Source organism: Mus caroli, unplaced genomic scaffold (assembly GCF_978045245.1).
Source record: "Mus caroli unplaced genomic scaffold, Mus_caroli_1 scaffold_5, whole genome shotgun sequence".
NCBI lineage: Eukaryota > Metazoa > Chordata > Mammalia > Rodentia > Muridae > Mus > Mus caroli.
This window is the reverse complement of record NW_028227260.1, coordinates 74,166,104-74,184,579: the sequence shown is the minus strand read 5'-3', so window position 1 is coordinate 74,184,579 and position 18,476 is coordinate 74,166,104. Positions and strand designations below refer to the sequence as shown.

The following is an 18,476-nucleotide window of genomic DNA, read 5'->3' as shown; positions in this document are numbered from 1 at the left end:
GTCTTATTTAGTTACCTGCCAAATATTGCCTCCCTTCTTAGCTCATGTTGTGCTGGGCTCCATCTTCAGTGGGCCTGCTGCTGACATTTTGCATTCACATAGTTCAATGTTCAAATTCTGAGGGACTAGATGCTTCCATTCAGATTTGCAGTTGGATATGCTCCTCCGATGAGGATTCAGCTATCTTTAAAAATGAATTACATTGTGCAACAGGTGTCCCTGTGGCATGGTGGGGCATCTTTTGGGTATATTCCCAAGAGTGGTAAAGCTGGGTCTTCAGGTAGATCTATTTCCAGTTTTCTGAGGAACCTCCAGATCGATTTTCCAGAGTGGTTGTACCAGTTTGCAATTCTACCAGCAATGGAGGAGTGTTCCCCTTCCTCCACATCCTCTCCAACATGTGTTGTCACCTGAGGTTTTGATCTTAGCCATTCTGACTGGTGTGAGGTGGAATCTCAGGGTCATTTTGATTTGCATTTCTCTGATCACTAAGGACTTTGAACATTTCTTTAGTTGTTTCTCAGCCATTTGAGATTTCTCAGTTGTGAATTCTTGGTTTAGTTCTATATCGCATGTTTTGATTGGGTTGTTTGGTTTTTTTTGGTGATTAACCTCTCGAGTTCTTTATATATTTTGGAAATAGCTCTCTATCAAATGTGCAGAGAGTAAAGTTTTTTTTCCCAATCAGTAGGTTGCCGATTTGTCTTTATCAACTATGTCCTTTGCCTTACAGAAGCTGTCCAGTTTTATGAGGTACCATTAATCAGTTTTTGATCTTGAAGCATGAGCCATTGGAGTTCTGTTTAGAAAATTTCCCCCTGTGCCAATGAGTTCAAGGCTCTTTGCCACTTTCTCTTCTATTAGATTCAGTGTATCTGGTTTTATGGTGAGGTCCTTGATCCACTTGGACTTGAACTTTGTACAATGTGACAAATATGGTCCTATTTTCATTTGTCTACATGCAGACAGCCAGTTAGACCAGCATCATTTATTGAAGATGCTTTCTTTTTTCCATTGTATATTTTTGGCATCTTTGTCAAAGCTAAAGTGACAGTAAATGTGTGGTTTTATATCTGGGTCTTCAATTCTATTCCTTTGATCAACATGTTTGTTTCTGTAACAGTACCATGCAGTTTTTATCACTACTGCTTTGTAGTAAAACTTGAGGTGAGGGATTGTGATTCCCCCAGCTGTCCTTTTACTGCTAAAAATTGTTTTTGCTATTCTGGGTGTTTTCCCTTTCCAGATGAATTTGAGAATTGCTCTTTCCATGTCTCTGAGGAAGTGTGTTGGGATTTTGGTGGGGATTGCGTTGAATCTATAGATTGCCTTTGGTAGGATGGCCATTTTTACTATGTTCATTCTGCCAATCCATGAGCATGGGAGAGCTCCCCATTTTCTGAGATCTTCGATTTCTTTCTGGAGAAACTTGAAGTTATTGTTGTACAGGTCTTTCACCTGAAACAACCTAGATGTCCCACGACAGATGAATGGATATGGAAAATGTGGTTCATTTACACAGTGGAGTACTACTCAGCTATTAAGAGCGAGGACATCCTGAGTTTGTAGGCAAATGGATGGGACTAGAAAATATCATCCTGAGTGAGGTAACTCAGTTCCAAAAGGACATTCAGGGTATGCTCTCACTAATAAGCAGTTATTAGTCAAAGAAGAAGAAGAAAGAAGAAGAAGAGGAAGAAGAAGAGGAAGAAGGAGAGGAAGAAGGAGAAGGAGAAGGGGAAGGGGAAGGGGAAGGGGAAGGGGAAGGGGAAGGGGAAGAAGAAGAAGAAGAAGAAGAAGAAGAAGAAGAAGAAGAAGAAGAAGAAGAAGAAGAAGAAGAAGAAGAAGAAAGGAGAAGGAGAAGAAAAGAAAAAAGAATAGAACCTTTCAGGATTCACAAGATGCAGTCCACAGAATTCAAACCACTCAAGAAGCTGAAGTCAGGAAGTGAGGATGCCCCAGGCCCACTTGGGAGGGAGAAGAAAGCAATCACAAGTGGGGAGGGAGGGAGGGACCTGGGAGGGAATGTGGACAGGGTGGGAGGTCAGTGGTGGGGAGAGAGAAACCTGATCTCAGATTGGGTGAGGGAAAAGGACTGAAGCCCTGAGGGCCAACAGAAAGAATGTAAACAGGCAACCTCAGGAAATAGGAGGTTGTGGGGTACTCCCAGAAAGCACCAGAGTATTTGGAGGTTAAAGTCTCCCAGGACTCATAGGGAGGGACCTTAGATGAAATGCCAGACAATAGGGAGAGGGAACTTATAGAGCCCACCTCCAGCAGGAAGACAGGACATCAAGTGAGGGAGGGAGTTGCCATCCCACAGTCACACCTTTGACCCATAATTGTTTCTGTCTGAAAGGATTCCAGGAATGGAAATGGAGAGGAGCCTGAGGAAAAGAAGGTCCAGCAAAAGGCCCACATTGGGATCCAGCTCAAGGGAGGTCCCAATGGGAGACACTATTACTAAGGCTATTCAATGCTCACGAAAGGGACCTAGCATATCTGCCCTCAGAAAGACCCAAGAAGCAGTTGAAAGAGTCAGACACAGATATTTACACCCAACCAATGGACAGAAGCAGCTGATCCCTGTTGTTGAATTAGGGAAGGGTGAAAGAAGCTGAGGAGAAGGGTGGTCCTGCGGGAGGACCAGCATTCTCAATTAATCTGGACCCCTGAGATCTCTCAGACATTGAGCCACCAACCAGGCAGCTGATATGAGGCCCCCAACACACATACAGTGGAAAACTTTCATGTCTGTGTTCATTCAGAGATGAAACAAATAACCTGCAAGAGATTGGAGGCCCCAGGGAGTTTAGAGTTCACATGGGCTGGGGGATGGGGACATCCATGTGGAGATGGTGTGTGGTGGGGAGGAAGTTGTGGGATGTGTATCAGTCAGAGGGTGGATGGGGAGGGGCGGCGAATGGAATATGGAGTGTAAAAAATGAGTTACAAATAGAATTAAACTAAAAAGAATTATCTCTCTCTATCATCTACCTATTGTCTATCTGTATTATGTATGGCTCTGTTTATGTGTGTGGGCTTGTCAGAGTGCACAAGTGTAAGTCAGAGTAAAATACCCGATCATTTGTTCCTTTCATCACCCATGTGGGTCCCCTAGGATCAAGCTGAGGTTGTCATGTTGTGCTACAGCCTCTGTGGCCAAACCTATACCTGCTGGGCCACCTTAGTGAATTCAGCCTGCCATTCTGCCTGGATCCCTCCTTGTTTGCCTCCATGAATTTGCATCCACGTCACCACTAGCCATGTATGCCTTGCTGCTAGCTCAGTCATTCACTTAGTCACTAGATGGAGACCTATCTGGAAATCTGGAGGGTCAGTTCTGAACCTTATGCTGTCCTCAGCAGAAAGACTGTGGTGTGGAGTTTTGCTCATGCTTGGTCCCCTCCTGAGAACAAAAAGGAAAGAACAGCAGCATACACAAAGCCACCAGCCTATTGACTGACTAGAATTTCCAAAGCTGTGGAGTGCTTGGAGTGTCTCTGGCCCACAGGTCAATGACACTTCAGCTCAGGCTAACTTTAGCCTCCTTGATACTTATAGTCTGCTCAGTCTGTGACTGACGTCACATCCTTTTGACTAACCAGTGACTTGGAGATGTTGTAACTTAGCGAACCACTGGCTTGCAGCAAGCTAAGGGCTACTGTTATCACCAGATAGCATCTCAGGCCTAGAGCAGAGATTCCCCACTTTGTTGTAAGGTACCTGCATGGTGCCTTCCACAGTGTATTTGAAAAATGCCTTGACTTAGGACTGTTCTTGGTTCTGGAATTATAAGAATTGTATGGGTCTGATGCCACCTTGGAACAGGGAACTTGTAGGAACCTGAAATTGTGTTCAAGGACCATGATCACTCATATTTGGGTGAAGACAAGAGCAGCCCTTCTGAGATGAGAGTTGTGTTTCTGCCGTACCCCCCTTTCCACCAGCCTCAGTGGGTGCTTAGAGTCACCTCTTTTCTTCTTACTGAGCTTCCCTTTAAAATGAATAATACTTGGGAGTCCTGCTGCCTTCCGTTTTACACATTTGTTTACCTTAAAGTGTATTTTTACATTCTGACTCATATTCTCAAAATATCTTTTCACGTCTATGAAGATCCTTTTTCTTCAGCGCTAACAGTGACCATCTCATACTCACTGTCCTGCTCACTTTGAAGAGCAGCAGCCTGCCTGCTCGACTCAGATGTGAAGCATAAGTACAGCCACAATCTGGTCTTGAGGGAAAACTCAGGGGTAGGCTCCTGTTGCAGAGAGAGTGCAGGAGTAAGGTTCAGCTAATGCAAGTAACACTGGATGTATCCAGTACTGGATCCAGCTAACTGCTCATATTGTTCTCTTACCCAGACCTCACACCACTTCCCTTCACAGGGTTTTCAGTCTCCTTTTAAACCTCCTCTGCTTATTCAAGGTCTCCTATCTTTTTAGATCTTGGTGGGTGGGCTGTGGGGTGGGGATGGGTTCTCTTTTGCCCCATATAGGAGAGACCAAACCCAACATTTCTACTGAAGAGGTAGAGGTGAGAACCCAAGTTTCCATCCTGGGCTGTCCTGCCTTAGAGAATCTGGAGAAGCTGAAGAAAAGATGTCCAACTACTTCAACTGCTTTTGGAATGGAGACCTTAGGCCTGCATGCCTGTGACAGAAGGTTTGTTCACCCATATCTCCAGGTGCAATCAAGGCAGCTGCAGGTCACAGGTCAAAGTCTTCTAACTACAAAGGTGACCATCTGGCTTACTAAAAGTTTGCCCCAGGCCTTGCCCTCTGATCTGACCAAGAGCACACAGATCATGTCACAGAGAAGAGGGAACCGAAATGACCATATGAGGTCCAAGACCAAATGACAATAACTGACCTTTGACTGGGGCCCAGGACTGTGTTCATGGTGGAGTGAGGTTGTTATGGAAGAACACAGTCAACTGACTAAAGGGTGCATCCAGAGGTAGACGTGGTGTGATTAAAAAGTTGTGTGTCCCCTCAGGTATCATGAATGGAGACTCAATCTCCTAAACACACATGCACCATTCTGGTAAGTTAAATTACAGTCTTCAGAAAGGACTAGGGGTTAGATTGTTCCCAGACTTGAGGAGCTTGAACCAGATTACTACAGACTTCCACAAGGGCAAATAACTATGATAGTTTTACCATACTGACCCCCCCCCCCCCGATAGACAGTGGGGAATTTCCCCATGCAATGCTGAAACCCTGAGCCCCTGTGGTGCTTTTGGGCTCCAGAGAGAGGCGGTAAGGAGTTCCATTAAAGACAGAATAGAGCAAAGTGAGTTCCTCTCTGGAAATCAGTCTTAGTTCAACAGAAGATGGAGACTTGATAAATGGCAGGAATCAAAGCCTGCACAAGCCAAGTCTCCTTGGGGTGCTTAATGGACAGAAGCTGCTGACTCCTGTGGTTGAATTAGGGAGATGATGGAAGGAGCTGGGGATGAAGGCGACCCCGTAGGTGGACCAGCAGTCTCAATTAACCTGGATCCATGAGATCTTTCAAACCAGACAGCATACACCACCTGTATGAGACCCCCATCACATATACAGCAGAGGACTGCCGGATCTGGGTTCAGTCAGAGAAGATGCACCTAACCCTCAAGAGACTGCAGTCCGCAGGGAGTTTAGATGTCTAGTGGGATGGGGGTCAGGGTGGGCACATCCTCCCGGAGACAGGGTGCAGGGAGGATGTATGTGATGTGAAACAGTAGGAGGGTGGACCAGGTGGGGAATAAAATTTGGAGTGTAAAAATAAGATTAAATAGACAGTAAAAAAATTTTTTTAAACATAAATCAAAGATCACTCAAAATCTTCCAGACACACAGTCATCCATTGGATGAAGCAAAGGGTAGCCAATGAAGGAGCTAGAGAAAGTACCCAGGGAAATTTAGGGGGCTGAAGCCCCATAGGCAGCACATCAATATGAAGTATCCATTACCCCCAGGGCTCCCTGGGACTAAACCACCAATAGAAGAAGACACGTGGTGGAACTTGTGGCTCTAGCTGTATATGTAGCAGAGGATGGCCTAGTCAGTCATCAACTAATCGGAGAGGCCCTTGGTCCTATGAAGACTCTATGCCCCAGTATAAGGGAATGCCAGGGCCAGGAATGTGAGTGGGTGGGTTGGGAGCAGGGGGTGGGCAGAGGGGATAGTAGATTTTCAGAGGGGAAACTAGGAAAGGGGATAACATTTGAAATGTAAATAAAGAAAACATCTTATTTTAAAATCCTCATGACAGTAAAAATCCCAATAAAAGAAATAAAAAAACAAACAAAGAAACAAAGAAACAAACGAAAAAACAAAACATGTCTAAGAGCCAGGCGTGATGGCACACGCCTTTAATCCCAGCACTCAGGAGGCAGAGGCAGGTAGATTTCTGAGTTCGAGGCCAGCCTGGTCTACAGAGTGAGTCCCAAGGACAGCCAGGGCTACACAGAGAAACCCTGTCTCAAAAAAACAAACAAACAAACAAACAAACAAACAAAAATGTCTAAGGAAAACGGGATGTTAATGCAACAGAGAAAGGTCACTGCTTCAATATTTTTCCCTTGGAAGTGGGTTCAGCCTGTGTTTGGGTTGATTTTTCTTATATAGGAGTTGCTGAGGCCTCCAAAAAAATCAACCTCATCCAAGAGGGAAACTTGGAATCAGTTGTCTGCTTACCAGCGTCCTCCAAATGGCCAGGGACAAGGAAACATTGAACCACCAGGAGGTAGCAGACATTGGCACTGTGTTATGTGACCTCTGCTCAAGTCACATACATTGTCAGGCTGGGGACAAAGAACAGCAATGGCACTTTTGTGCGGCCTTGGGGTTCAAGGCCAGGAAGAAGCAGATTGGGAACACACAGGTTGCGAGTGGAAGGATGCCAAGTTTAGTGGATCTGTCCAGGCCTGTGCTCCATGGGCAAACTCTACAGTCTTCTTTACCTGACAGATCTGAACCCCTCCTTCAAAAATGCACGCTGGGGAGATGTAACTTCACAAAACCTGGGTCTGTACCTACTCAATTCTAACAAGGGAGAGCATCTGATGTATTTCCTAGTAGAGACAGAATGGCCCAGGGAATGGGCTTAAGGAGATGCTCCAAGCTGCAGTTTGATGATTCAGACTTACCACTGCCAGAGTGACCTATGTACCAGGCCAGAGCAGGAAGCCGTATGGGAAGGATAAACTCCTCTTATGGATACAGTCTGAGATTAAGTTCCTGTCATCTAAAGAATACAGAACTCTCAGATTGAAATCTGAGAGAACTAGTCAAGGAAAGAAATCAGCCTGTTCTTTTTTTCCTCAGCCTGCCTCTGTCATTGTAACAGGAAAGTAAAAACAGCAACAAGAGTATCCAGGTCTTAGTGGGGTAGAAGAGAGAGAGAGACAGAGAAAGAGAGAGAGAGAGAGACAGAGAGAGAGAGACAGAGAGAGAGAGACAGAGAGAGAGAGAGAGAAGAACATGCACTATGACAAACGAGTCCCAAGGAGGGAAGGAATGCTTTTTGTTCTTTACAGAAAAATAGGCTTGGAGATTGGAGATGCCCGGGCAAAAGAGCAGGCATTATGAGCCAACAGAGAATGCATCCAACCTCCATTCCAAGTAGGATGAAGAGACCTCTTGGCCTCCGGCTCATCTAACACCTGAAAATCTATCCTTTGTGTTGTGTTTGGGATGTGCTGTCCCACATTATCCGTGGCCTCCTACAAATTCACATGAGCTTTCCAAGTTTAGCTGTTCCAAAGCGCCAACTGAAGTTGTTGCCTGGCTAGTGCTGGAAAAATCTCTCTAGAAACCTGGTAACTAGATCATGTGAAACAAGGTATCAAAATTCAAACAAATCCAAACTATAACTCTCAAAGCAATCAACAGCAACAACACCTGCTACCATGTTGGCCTGGTATTCCTTCCTTAGTCCACAAAAAGGGGCTGTGGTGACACCCTGAGGGATCAGGCACACTGGGAAGATTTATAGGTGTCACCTTTTTGGATCATGCCACATGGTCTTATTAATCCACAGAGCAATGAAGTCACATGACCTTAGCTATCTTCCTGATGTCACTAACTAGTATGGTGCCATGGCATGTGGCAGTCTCCATTTTGATGACATCACTAACCAAGATCCAGCCAAGCCAGGCAGGGAACTGTGTAAAGAGGACAAGAAGTGAGAATCCCATGGCAGGACACAGAGAGCAGATGGGGAAGTGAAGAAAGTTTGGGGGTCATTTACATCATTCAGTTTTGTCCTAGTTGGCAAAAGGAAGGGTATATGGAATGGGTGGGTGAGCTTCTTGGTCAGCCAGAGGAACTGATTCATCCCTGTCTTGAGGCCTCTCTTTCTTGCCTTCATTTATTCTGTGACCTGAATTTGGCCTGAATACTTCTCACTCTGTCTCTCTCTATCGATCCATAGAAGGTCAGACATCCATGGCCCTACTCTACCCCTGACTCAGACCTATCCTGAAAAAGGACATCTCTTACATCTAAATAAAGAGTCCCTTTGAGTCCCTTAGCGGTGTGGAACAGTTACTTACTATTGCTGTGATAAGACACCACAGCCACAGCAAGGTGGGAAAAACCAGAGTTTACTTTGGCTCAAGGTCCCAGATTGTTGGATTTTCTGATGGTGGAGCAGAGACACAGCAGCAGAAATGGCCCAGAGTGCAGAAAGCAGAGAGCACACTGGGAAAGGCATGAGTCTTTTGAAACCCCAAGCCTGGCCTGCAGGACACACCAGGTCCAAGAAGTGGATAGCTCTGTGCTGCCTAGTTTTGTGTGAACTTGATGCAAGCTTGAGTCTTCTCAGTGAAGGAAACCTTAATTGAGGAAATGCCTCTATAAGAGAGGGCTAGAAGCAAGCCCCACCAGGCATTTTCTTAATTAGTGTTCAATGTGGGAGGGCCCAGTCCATTGTGAGTGGGACCAACCCTGGGCTGGTATTTCTGGGTTCTATAAGTCTACAAGGAATCCGACAGAGCACAGCAGATGTAATAACCCAGTGAGTAGCACTCATCTATGGCCTCTGCATGCACACACGTCCCAAGGCTCCTAGTGTGTATGGGTAGGTGTGTGTGTGTGTGTGTGTGTTCCTGCCCCAACGGCACTGGATTCTGTTCTATGAGAAAGAACTAAAAAAGCCTGGAACTTTAATTGTTTTCAAATCTTATTTTTAATGATGGTTCTTAAATATTTATACCTTTTCTTTTAGCCCACCACCTATTAAGGGTAGTGGAAGGGAAAGGATACAGGGGAAGTAGACGTGTTTACAAAGGGTTCTTTGTTGCTAAGCCTCTCTCTGTTGTCAGGAAATCTGTAGTTCATTTCATAGGAGTCAGCAGAGGCAGCTCATTGCATCTGCAAACACTCAACACCAAACAGGTGGGTTTTTCCCACCTTGCTGTGGCTGTGGTGTCTTATCACAGCAATAGTAAGTAACTGTTCCACACCGCTAAGGGACTCAAAGGGACTCTTTATTTAGATGTAAGAGATTGCATCTGCAAACACTCAAACACCAGCAGTCCAGTTCTGCAGAGTCAGGTTAGCAAACATGGGTGAGCATGTGGCCCTACCTAGCAGCGACAGCCAGACCTCAGCCTTGGTAAGCTTCAGCAAGAGGGAATCTGACCAGCAGGAACACCAGAAGTTCTCAGCTGTGCCTCTCTCAGTGAAGTGAAACTCAGGAAGACATGAGACCAACAAGTATTGCATAGCTAGCTCTACCAGGTAAGCCAACCTCAGCCTCCAAAGCTGTTCATCATCGAGTCACATGTATGTCCCTCCAAACATCACCTTTCCTCCCCAGTCCTTGCCTCACCACATGTCTTTGCTCAGCACTTGAGTCTTTCTCAGATGACATCACTCTGCCTCGGCCTGAGTCCTTAGAAGTGACAATAAGCCTCAGCACACCATTTCTGGTACTTTTCTCTCTATGGAGTCCCAGCAAAACACCTTCAGACTGACTTCCCAAAGAACTCTTAACTTTCCACTTCAAAAACCAAAGAATGATTCCTTGACAAGTTGCTTTTCGTCATGGTGCTTTGTCAGGGAAGTAGTAACCCCAACCAAGACAGAAATCAGTCCCAAAGGTCATAGAGTAGAATATCACTGTCGCAGACCACACCACACTGTTTCTGAGAAGATTGAGGAGGGAATTTGCAACTTTGAGCACAAGGTAGCATTGAGTGTTCAGAACTCCAGGAGACGTAAAGGATCTTGGGAGAATAAGAATGGTGAGAGGATTGTAGACCACGGCAGCCTGCCTGCTCACATCATTTCTGAGGGAACTTTGTGTGTCCCCTAGAGGATCTTGCTGGGCTCTTGTTATTTTCCGTTAAGAATCTGGGGTTCTTATAGTTGTCTCTGTTTAGAGATTGTTCCTCTGGTGATTCTGTTACCCTCTATCAGCAGACCTGGGACAGAGGCTCTCTCCTCTGACTTTCAGTGTTCAGAGCACGCTCTGCAGGCAAGCTCTCCTCTTACAGGGAAGGTAGGTAGAACGTGTAGAGACCTCCTCCAGTACGTAGACCACCTCAAAAATATTAATCCAGAATTGTTCCTGTCCAAATGAAAGGCAGGGACAAACAATGGATCAGAGACTGAAGGAATCGCCTTCCAGAGACTGCCCCACCTGGGGATCCATCCCATCTGCAGACACCAAACCCTGACACTATTGCTGATGCCAAGAAGTACTTGCTGGTATGGCTGTCCCCTGAGAGGTTCTGCCAGCACCTGACTAAGACACATGCAGATACTCCCAGCCAGCCGTCAGACTGAGCCCGGAGACGCCAGTGGAAGAGCTCGGGGAAGGACTGAAGGAACCGATTTGGTTTGCAACCCCATAGGATGAACAATATCAACTAATCAGACACTCCAGAGCTCCCAGGGACTAAACCACCAACCGAAGAGTACACATGGAGGGACCCATGGCTCCAGCTGCATACATAACAGAAGATTGCCTTATCTGGCTTCAATGGGAGGGGAGTATCTCGGTCCTTGGATGATTGATGGCTCAGCATAAGGGGATGCTAGAGGGGTGGTGCAGGACTGGTTGACTTGGTGGAGGAACATCTTCATAGAGGCAAAGGGGAGGGGAGAGAGTTGACTGGATGGGAGGTTTTCTAGAGGAGAGACCGGGAAGAGTGATATCAATTGAAATATAAAGGAATTAAAGGTTTAAAAAAAATCTACCCAAGATCAAGCCAGTCACTTTTCCTACATGGATTGGGGAGGAGGCTCAGGAGGTCGATGAGGGATGTTAGGAGTGGGAATCATTGATCTACAGGCCTGTGGTTCATAGTAGATCAGCCAGGTTCAAGCATTGGTTGCATATCCCTGTGCATCTGGGTAATATCAACAGTATTAGTACACTACATTTTATAGAAAACCAGAAGAGGACATGCAGGTGGCAGGGGATATATTCTTAAATGCACGAGATCTCATTAAGAGGAGAGTCAGGCATATAAGGACAAACCAATCCTTCAGTCCTGAAAAGGAATGTCATAAACAACAGGAAGACCAACAGAGTCAACTCACGTGGACACTTGGGGCTCTCAGAGTCTGATCCAGCAACCAAGGCACATATAGGGGCTGTACCTAGGCCTCCCCACTCACGGGGAACAGATGTGCAGCTTGGCCTTTGTGAGGGTCCCAAACAACTGGATCAGGGCCTACCCCAAAGCTGTAGTCTGTACATGGTATGTGCTCTAGCAGCTGTGCTGCCCTGTCTGGCCACAGTCACAGAGGAAGGTCCTAGCTCACAGAGACTTGAAATGCCAGGGCAGGGGGGAAACACCCAGTGTGGTTTACACCCACTCATAGGAGAAGGGCAGGGAGATTATGGAAGGGGTTTTGATGGGGACAGTGAGCTGGTGTAAAGTGAATAAGTAAAAAAATCCTAAGGAGAATCACAGTGGAGCTTTTCCTTCCATCCATCTTGGGATAACTGGATTGAAATGAGCCCCAAATAGCCAAGAGCCTTTGATACCGTGGTTGTCACCATTATCGACTATCATGTTTGACACTACTATTGTGTAGCAATTATGACAGGGCTTTAAGCTGTATTAGTAGTGCTCTAATTCAGAAAGATAAATGAAATGGCATGGCACATGATAAGAGAGCATAGAAGCCATCTGCCCACACAAAGGAAGATGCTGGATTTGCTCTACAGACGGTACAGTAAGCCAAGTGGGGAAGACTGGACTTTTGCACATGAGGTTTGCTGAGGGAAGTATATATGCATATGAAGAGAACCTTACTGCATATATTTTTTGTTTGTTTGTGTTTTTCGAGACAGGGTTTTTCTGTATAGCCCTGGCTGTCCTGGAACTCACTTTGTAGACCAGGCTGGCCTCGAACTCAGAAATCTGCCTGCCTCTGCCTCCCGAGTGCTGGGATTAAAGGCATGTGCCACCACGCCGGAATCCTTACTGGATATCTTACACACACTTAATTTAAATGCAGACCTAGTTGTGAGAGGCCAAAGGCATTTAGATCTTAGAAGACCACGCAGAGATTAATTTGGTGCAGTTTGCCCTCCCTCAGTCCTCTGTTCCGTCTCTCCTTCTCCTAGTGTGCACACCCATGGGAGTGTGGATGCCTGGGACAGCACTGAGCTATTGGCTCTAGCCTCAGGCACTATTTCTATTACCTTGTAAATTAACTGGCAAGGCCTTAGACTCAATACTGGCTCCTTCATGCATACCTTGCTTCTGTAGTGTCCCCCATTCCTGTTATCGTCCATGGCCTACTGCTTCACCGCCCCCAACCTCCAACCAACATCCTTTCTCCCCAGTAGACTCCTCTCTGCTTCCAGGTCATAATTGCCAACAATCACCTGCCCAGCCTTTCTCAAGATCTCTGTTTTCTCTGTCTGCATCCTGCTTTTAGTCCACAAACTATTTCTTAGTGCGGGTATCTTTAAAAAGGAAAGGCCCATGCATGAGGAGTTTTCTTTTTAACACCTGACTGTACAATTAACCGATATCTTTTCCTGTCCACACAATACACTACAAAAGTTCAAACTCAAGCAAGAAGGCCAGGATATTGGGACCTATAGCGTGCACATATAGGGACTAGTGTATAAATTTATAACTAGTTAAAGGGGCAATCACGAAACGGGAAATGGACCCTAACCTGTTTAAAGGAGTCCAATTTGTACCGTGCCTTGTACAGAGAGAAAAGCTAAAAGACTCGAAAGCATGAGACTGTAGCAATAGTACCCTGAGTGTTGAATCCCTATGGATCAAAAAGTAGGGAACGATGTTGATGTGGTTTATTGTACGTGAGGCAACTCTATTTCTCGGTGTTGCAGGTGTGATTGAGGATGGCACAGAGGACAAGTTGGGCCAGCCTGAGCTACATTTTGACAACCTGTAGCAGACAACAGCAACCCACAAATTATACTAGCCAAGTTGTTATTGTTTTGTAAAGCTAGAGATGTGCATAAGGCAGAGATTGGCCAGTGATTCTATTATTGGAGATATGCTCCAGACAGGCCTTTATATGTGTCTTCTATGATTAAAATACAAAAATGAAGGAAAAAAATTGCTTAAAAGAAATATACCAGAAAAGCCAGCACCATCATCACTGCCTCCACACTACCTCAAAAAAAAAAAAAAAAAAAAAGAAGAAGAAGAAGAAGAAGCCCTAATCTGCACTGTCCATTTACTGTAGAATGGAATGCTCTCCCCATAGTCAATGCTAGTCAACACTCGCAAGGAGTTATGCTCTACAGCCCATAGTAAGCAACTGTACATCCTGGAAGAAGGAAGTCCCACTATGAAGCTTGCAGTATGGATTCAACTGCATAGCTCCATATAAACTGTATTGTGTAGGGATGTGCACCCTACAGCTTTTTGTAGGGAGAACCAAGAAGCTGGCTGGATTTTTCAGCTTTCACTATTAGTCTCTTCAGTTGCCAGGTTTTAGACCTGTAGGCCAAGGGTGCCAACCTGCTTTGGATCCCATTTCTTATCTTGGTTCCTGCACCAGGAGGTCAAAACCCTAACCATGTGAAAGACTACCCAACCCACGGCCCTACCCGGGCCCTGGCTCATAGTACCCAAATGTGAGTACTAGAAGTTACTGGGAGGGGGCCAAACCATCAACCAACAGTATACGCGGAGGGACCCATGATTCCAAAGCTGCATATGTATCAGAGGATGGCCTTGTGGGGCATCAGTGGGAGGGGAGCATCACCTTGGTCCTGGGAAGGCAGTATGATGCCCCAGTGTGGAGGAATGCTAGGGCAGGGAGGCAGGGTGTGGGAGTGGGGGAACACCCTCATAGAAGCAGGGGAAGTGGTTGGGAGATAAGGAGTTTCAGGGGAGGGGAAACCAGGAAAGGGGATAACATTTGAAATGTAAATACACACACACACACACACACACACACACACACATATGAAGTTACTGTGAGCTCTCAGGCTTGTGTGTGCACATGTGCTGTGAGAGGTGTGTGTGTATGTGTGTGTAGCGGGCATCTAGATCAGAACTGGCAGTAGTAGAGTATTTAATGTGGGCAACATTAAGTGTATCCTGTCCGAAGTTTTGTCCTCCTCCACCCAGCAGTAAACAATTTCCTGCAACACACTGCTACAGAGTGCCAGGGAACAAGTTCAGCTCAGGAAGAGGCCACAGCAACAGGCTTATTTGAGACCCAGGGTGAGGAGGTAGGGATGAGTTGTTCCCATTGGCTAGGTGGCTCTGTGCCTGGGCAGCAGCATTCTGGATGAACTGTCATTCTGTGTCTACTTGGGAAGGCCTTGATTACTTTGTAACACAGTGTGTGGAAGTTCTTTCTGCGCCTGAGACTCTGCCTCTGGGCTGTGTCTTGTGTTCCAGAGCCGCGGTCCCAGCATATTTAAATCACGGTGGCGTTAAATACGTTTTAATATCTGATAGGGCCAGTTTCTGCGCATTGCACTTTTTTTCCTTTCAGGAACGTGTTCGGGCCCGCGGCAGGGGGCGGGGTCGCGCCTCCGCCTCGGCTCTGGTTCCAGCCAAGCCTCACCGACGCCGAGATGGAAATCCCGAGGCTGCTCCCGGCTCGCGGGACACCGCAGGGCGCCGGTGGCGGTGGCGGCGGCGGCTGCCCGGCGGGTGGCGGCGGGGTGCACCGAGCCCCGGCCTCTCTGGCTTGTCAGGCCCCCACGCGCCGCCTCCTACTGCTCCGGGGGGCCCAAGATGGCGGGCCGGGGCCGCGGAGCGCAGAGGCCCAGAGGGCCTCCCGGGGCCTGGGCCCGAGCCTGAACCGGTTGGCGCCCAGGCCCGATCACCGGATCAGCAGCGGCGGCAGAGGCGGCGGCGCTGGCGGAGGAGGAGGAGGCAGCGGCGGTGGCGGCGGAGGCGGCGGCGGCGGCGGCGGCGGCAGCGGCGGCAGAGGCGGTAGCGACGACTTCTTCCTGTTGCTGCTTGACCCGGTGGGTGGCGATGTAGAAACCGTGGGCACGGAGCAGGCCGGAGCGCCCGTGCGGAGGGAGGAGGCCGGGGCAGGCCCGAGGCCCGAGCGGCGCCAGAGCGCCGGGCCCCCAGCGGGCCGTCCCGAGCCGGGTCCCCGCTGTCTGTCTGCGGTCCCGGCCGCGTCCCCGCTTCCCGCGGCCGGCCCGGGCCCAGCGGCGGCGGCGGTGGCGGCGGCAGCGGCGGCCTTCGCGGGCACCATCACCATCCACAACCAGGACTTGCTGCTGCGCTTCGAGAACGGCGTCCTCACCCTGACCACGCCCCCGCTGCCCGCCTGGGAGCCGGGGGTCGCGCCGTTCCCGCAGCCGCAGCCGCCGCCGCAGCCGGGGGCGCTGATCGCCCCGCAGGCCGCCGCCGCCGGGTTTCCGCCCGCCGCCGCCGCCGCCGCCGCCGCCGCCGCCGGGGCGCAGCTGGGCGACTGCCCCGAGCTGCCGCCGGACCTCCTGCTGGCGGAGCCGGCGGAACCCGCGGCCGGCCCGGCGCCCCCGGAGGAGGAGGCCGAGGCCCCGGCCGCCGCCGCCGCCGCCCAGAGCCCCCGCGGGCCCGCGGGCCCGGGCCCGGGCGTGGTGCTGTACCTGTGCCCGGAGGCGCAGTGCGGCCAGACCTTCGCCAAGAAGCACCAGCTGAAGGTGCACCTGCTGACGCACAGCAGCAGCCAGGGCCAGCGGCCCTTCAAGTGCCCGCTCAGCGGCTGCGGCTGGACCTTCACCACCTCCTACAAGCTCAAGCGGCACCTGCAGTCGCACGACAAGCTGCGGCCATTCGGCTGCCCGGTGCAGGGCTGCGGCAAGAGCTTCACCACCGTCTACAACCTCAAGGCGCACATGAAGGGGCACGAGCAGGAGAACTCCTTCAAATGCGAGGTGTGCGAGGAGAGCTTCCCCACGCAGGCCAAGCTCAGCACCCACCAGCGCAGCCACTTCGAGCCCGAGAGGCCCTACCAGTGCGCGTTTTCGGGCTGCAAGAAGACCTTCATCACGGTGAGCGCCCTGTTCTCGCACAACCGCGCCCATTTCAGGGAACAGGAACTCTTCGCCTGCTCCTTCCCGGGCTGCAGCAAGCAGTACGACAAGGCCTGCAGGCTCAAGATCCACCTGCGCAGCCACACCGGGGAGAGACCCTTCCTGTGTGACTTCGACGGCTGCGGCTGGAACTTCACCAGCATGTCCAAGCTCTTAAGGCACAAGCGGAAGCACGAGGACGACCGCAGGTTCACCTGTCCCGTCGAGGGCTGCGGCAAGTCCTTCACCAGGGCCGAGCACCTGAAAGGCCACAGCATAACCCACCTGGGCACCAAGCCCTTCGTGTGCCCCGTGGAGGGCTGCTGTGCCCGCTTCTCGGCTCGCAGCAGCCTCTACATCCACTCCAAGAAGCACCTGCAGGACGTGGGTGCGTGGAAGAGCCGCTGCCCGGTCCCCACCTGTAACAAGCTCTTCACGTCCAAGCACAGCATGAAGACCCACATGACCAAAAGGCACAACCTCAGCCAGGACCTCCTGGCCCAGCTAGAAGCTGCCAACTCTCTCACGCCCAGCAGTGAGCTCACCAGCCAGGGGCAGAGCGATCTCAGTGGGGCCGAGCTCGTGTCTCTGTTCTCGGATGTGCCTGGCCACGGCTCCGCCGCGGTGCTGGACACGGCCTTGGTCAACTCTGGCATCTTGACTATTGATGTGGCCTCTGTGAACTCGAGCCTCGCGGGAAGTCTCCCTGCGGACAATAACAGCAGCAACCATTCCTTGGGGCAAGCGGCCGAGCCTCGGGCCTTGAGGGGGGCCCCCAGTGACCTCCCCCAGAGTCTGGATACCTCTCTCTTCTTCGGAACCTCGGTGGCTGGCTACCAGCACAGCCCCTTGGACATGGACGATGTCTCCGCCGGGAACGTGGGGCTCTTTGGCTCCTTGGCCCTGAAAAACTCAAGCCTGGAGCCGCAGGCTTTGACACCCAGCAATAAGTTGACTGTGGACACGGAAGCTCTGACCCCCTCCAGCACCCTCTGTGAAAACAGTGTCTCCGAGCTACTGACCCCAGCCAAAGCCGAGTGGAACGTGCACCCCGAATCTGACTTCTTTGGACACGAGGAAGAAACCCAGTTCGGATTCTCCCACCCAACAGGAAGCCATGGGTCTCAGAAAGACACAGATCTTATCACGGTGACCGGCACCCCGTTTTTGGTATGAACCGACTCTGCCTGTACCCTGCCTGCCCTGTGGCTCACTTTTTTTGGTTGTTGTTGTTGTTGTTGTTGTTGTTTTATCACACTCAAATGTGAGAATGTTCTGGAAGGAGTGCTTGCTTGCCTGCAGTTGTTTCTTGCCGCCTTGCAAAGGAACGCATCTGTGGATTACCAATTTAGGGATTTCAGTTCTCATCTTGAGTCTGGGACTGATAAGTTCTCTGACTGTGAGCAAGTCTCTTAACCGAGCTGAGCCTTAATTCATTATTTATAAAAGTAGCCTTTTTTTGTCTAGCTTATTTCTGTTTCCTTCTAACTGCATTTCAATTTTTTTGTACACCTTTGGTGTAATTTTTTAGAGTATTTCATAGTGGTTACATATGAATCTCATGTAATGAAAAGGATTGTGATCCCTTTGAACATTAAATGATCAGAGATAGAGGAACTCGTGTTTTAACTTTTAACATTTATCTTACCTCCTTTTCACAATATCCATTGTATCAGTAGAGTGCAAAAATGTTGAATTTTATGTGGTTGTTTGATGTTTTCTCAGTCTTCTTATGTTGTCTTTCTGTAGAAGTTTTTTTTTTAAGAAAAATATCAGGGATTTGATATATTACAAGCATATTCTAAAATATTGCCTCGTTACCATTGAACAAGTGGCCTTATACTAGTCATTTAGTCCTGCCAAGCCTTACTCTGCTAGCTTTACAGTGCTGATAGAAATGCACATTATTCTCATGCATATTGGATCTATTGATGCTTGAGATTGTTACTGAAGGGAAAATATATGCTTGGGCTTTTCTGAATCTTCTTTAGTTGTTTGTTTGTTTCTTTC

The 18,476-nt window shown here is 48.9% G+C and overlaps 1 protein-coding gene across 1 annotated transcript; it reads left to right on the top strand.

Annotated features, from left to right (window-relative positions):
* The first annotated feature begins 14,972 nt into the window (after positions 1-14,972).
* Positions 14,973-18,226, top strand: LOC110286999 (zinc finger X-linked protein ZXDB). The gene has a single exon (XM_021153697.3). The coding sequence runs from the start codon at positions 15,027-15,029 to the stop codon at positions 17,640-17,642; it is 2,616 nt and encodes an 871-aa protein (XP_021009356.2). The 5' UTR covers positions 14,973-15,026; the 3' UTR covers positions 17,643-18,226.
* The last annotated feature ends 250 nt before the right edge of the window (positions 18,227-18,476 follow it).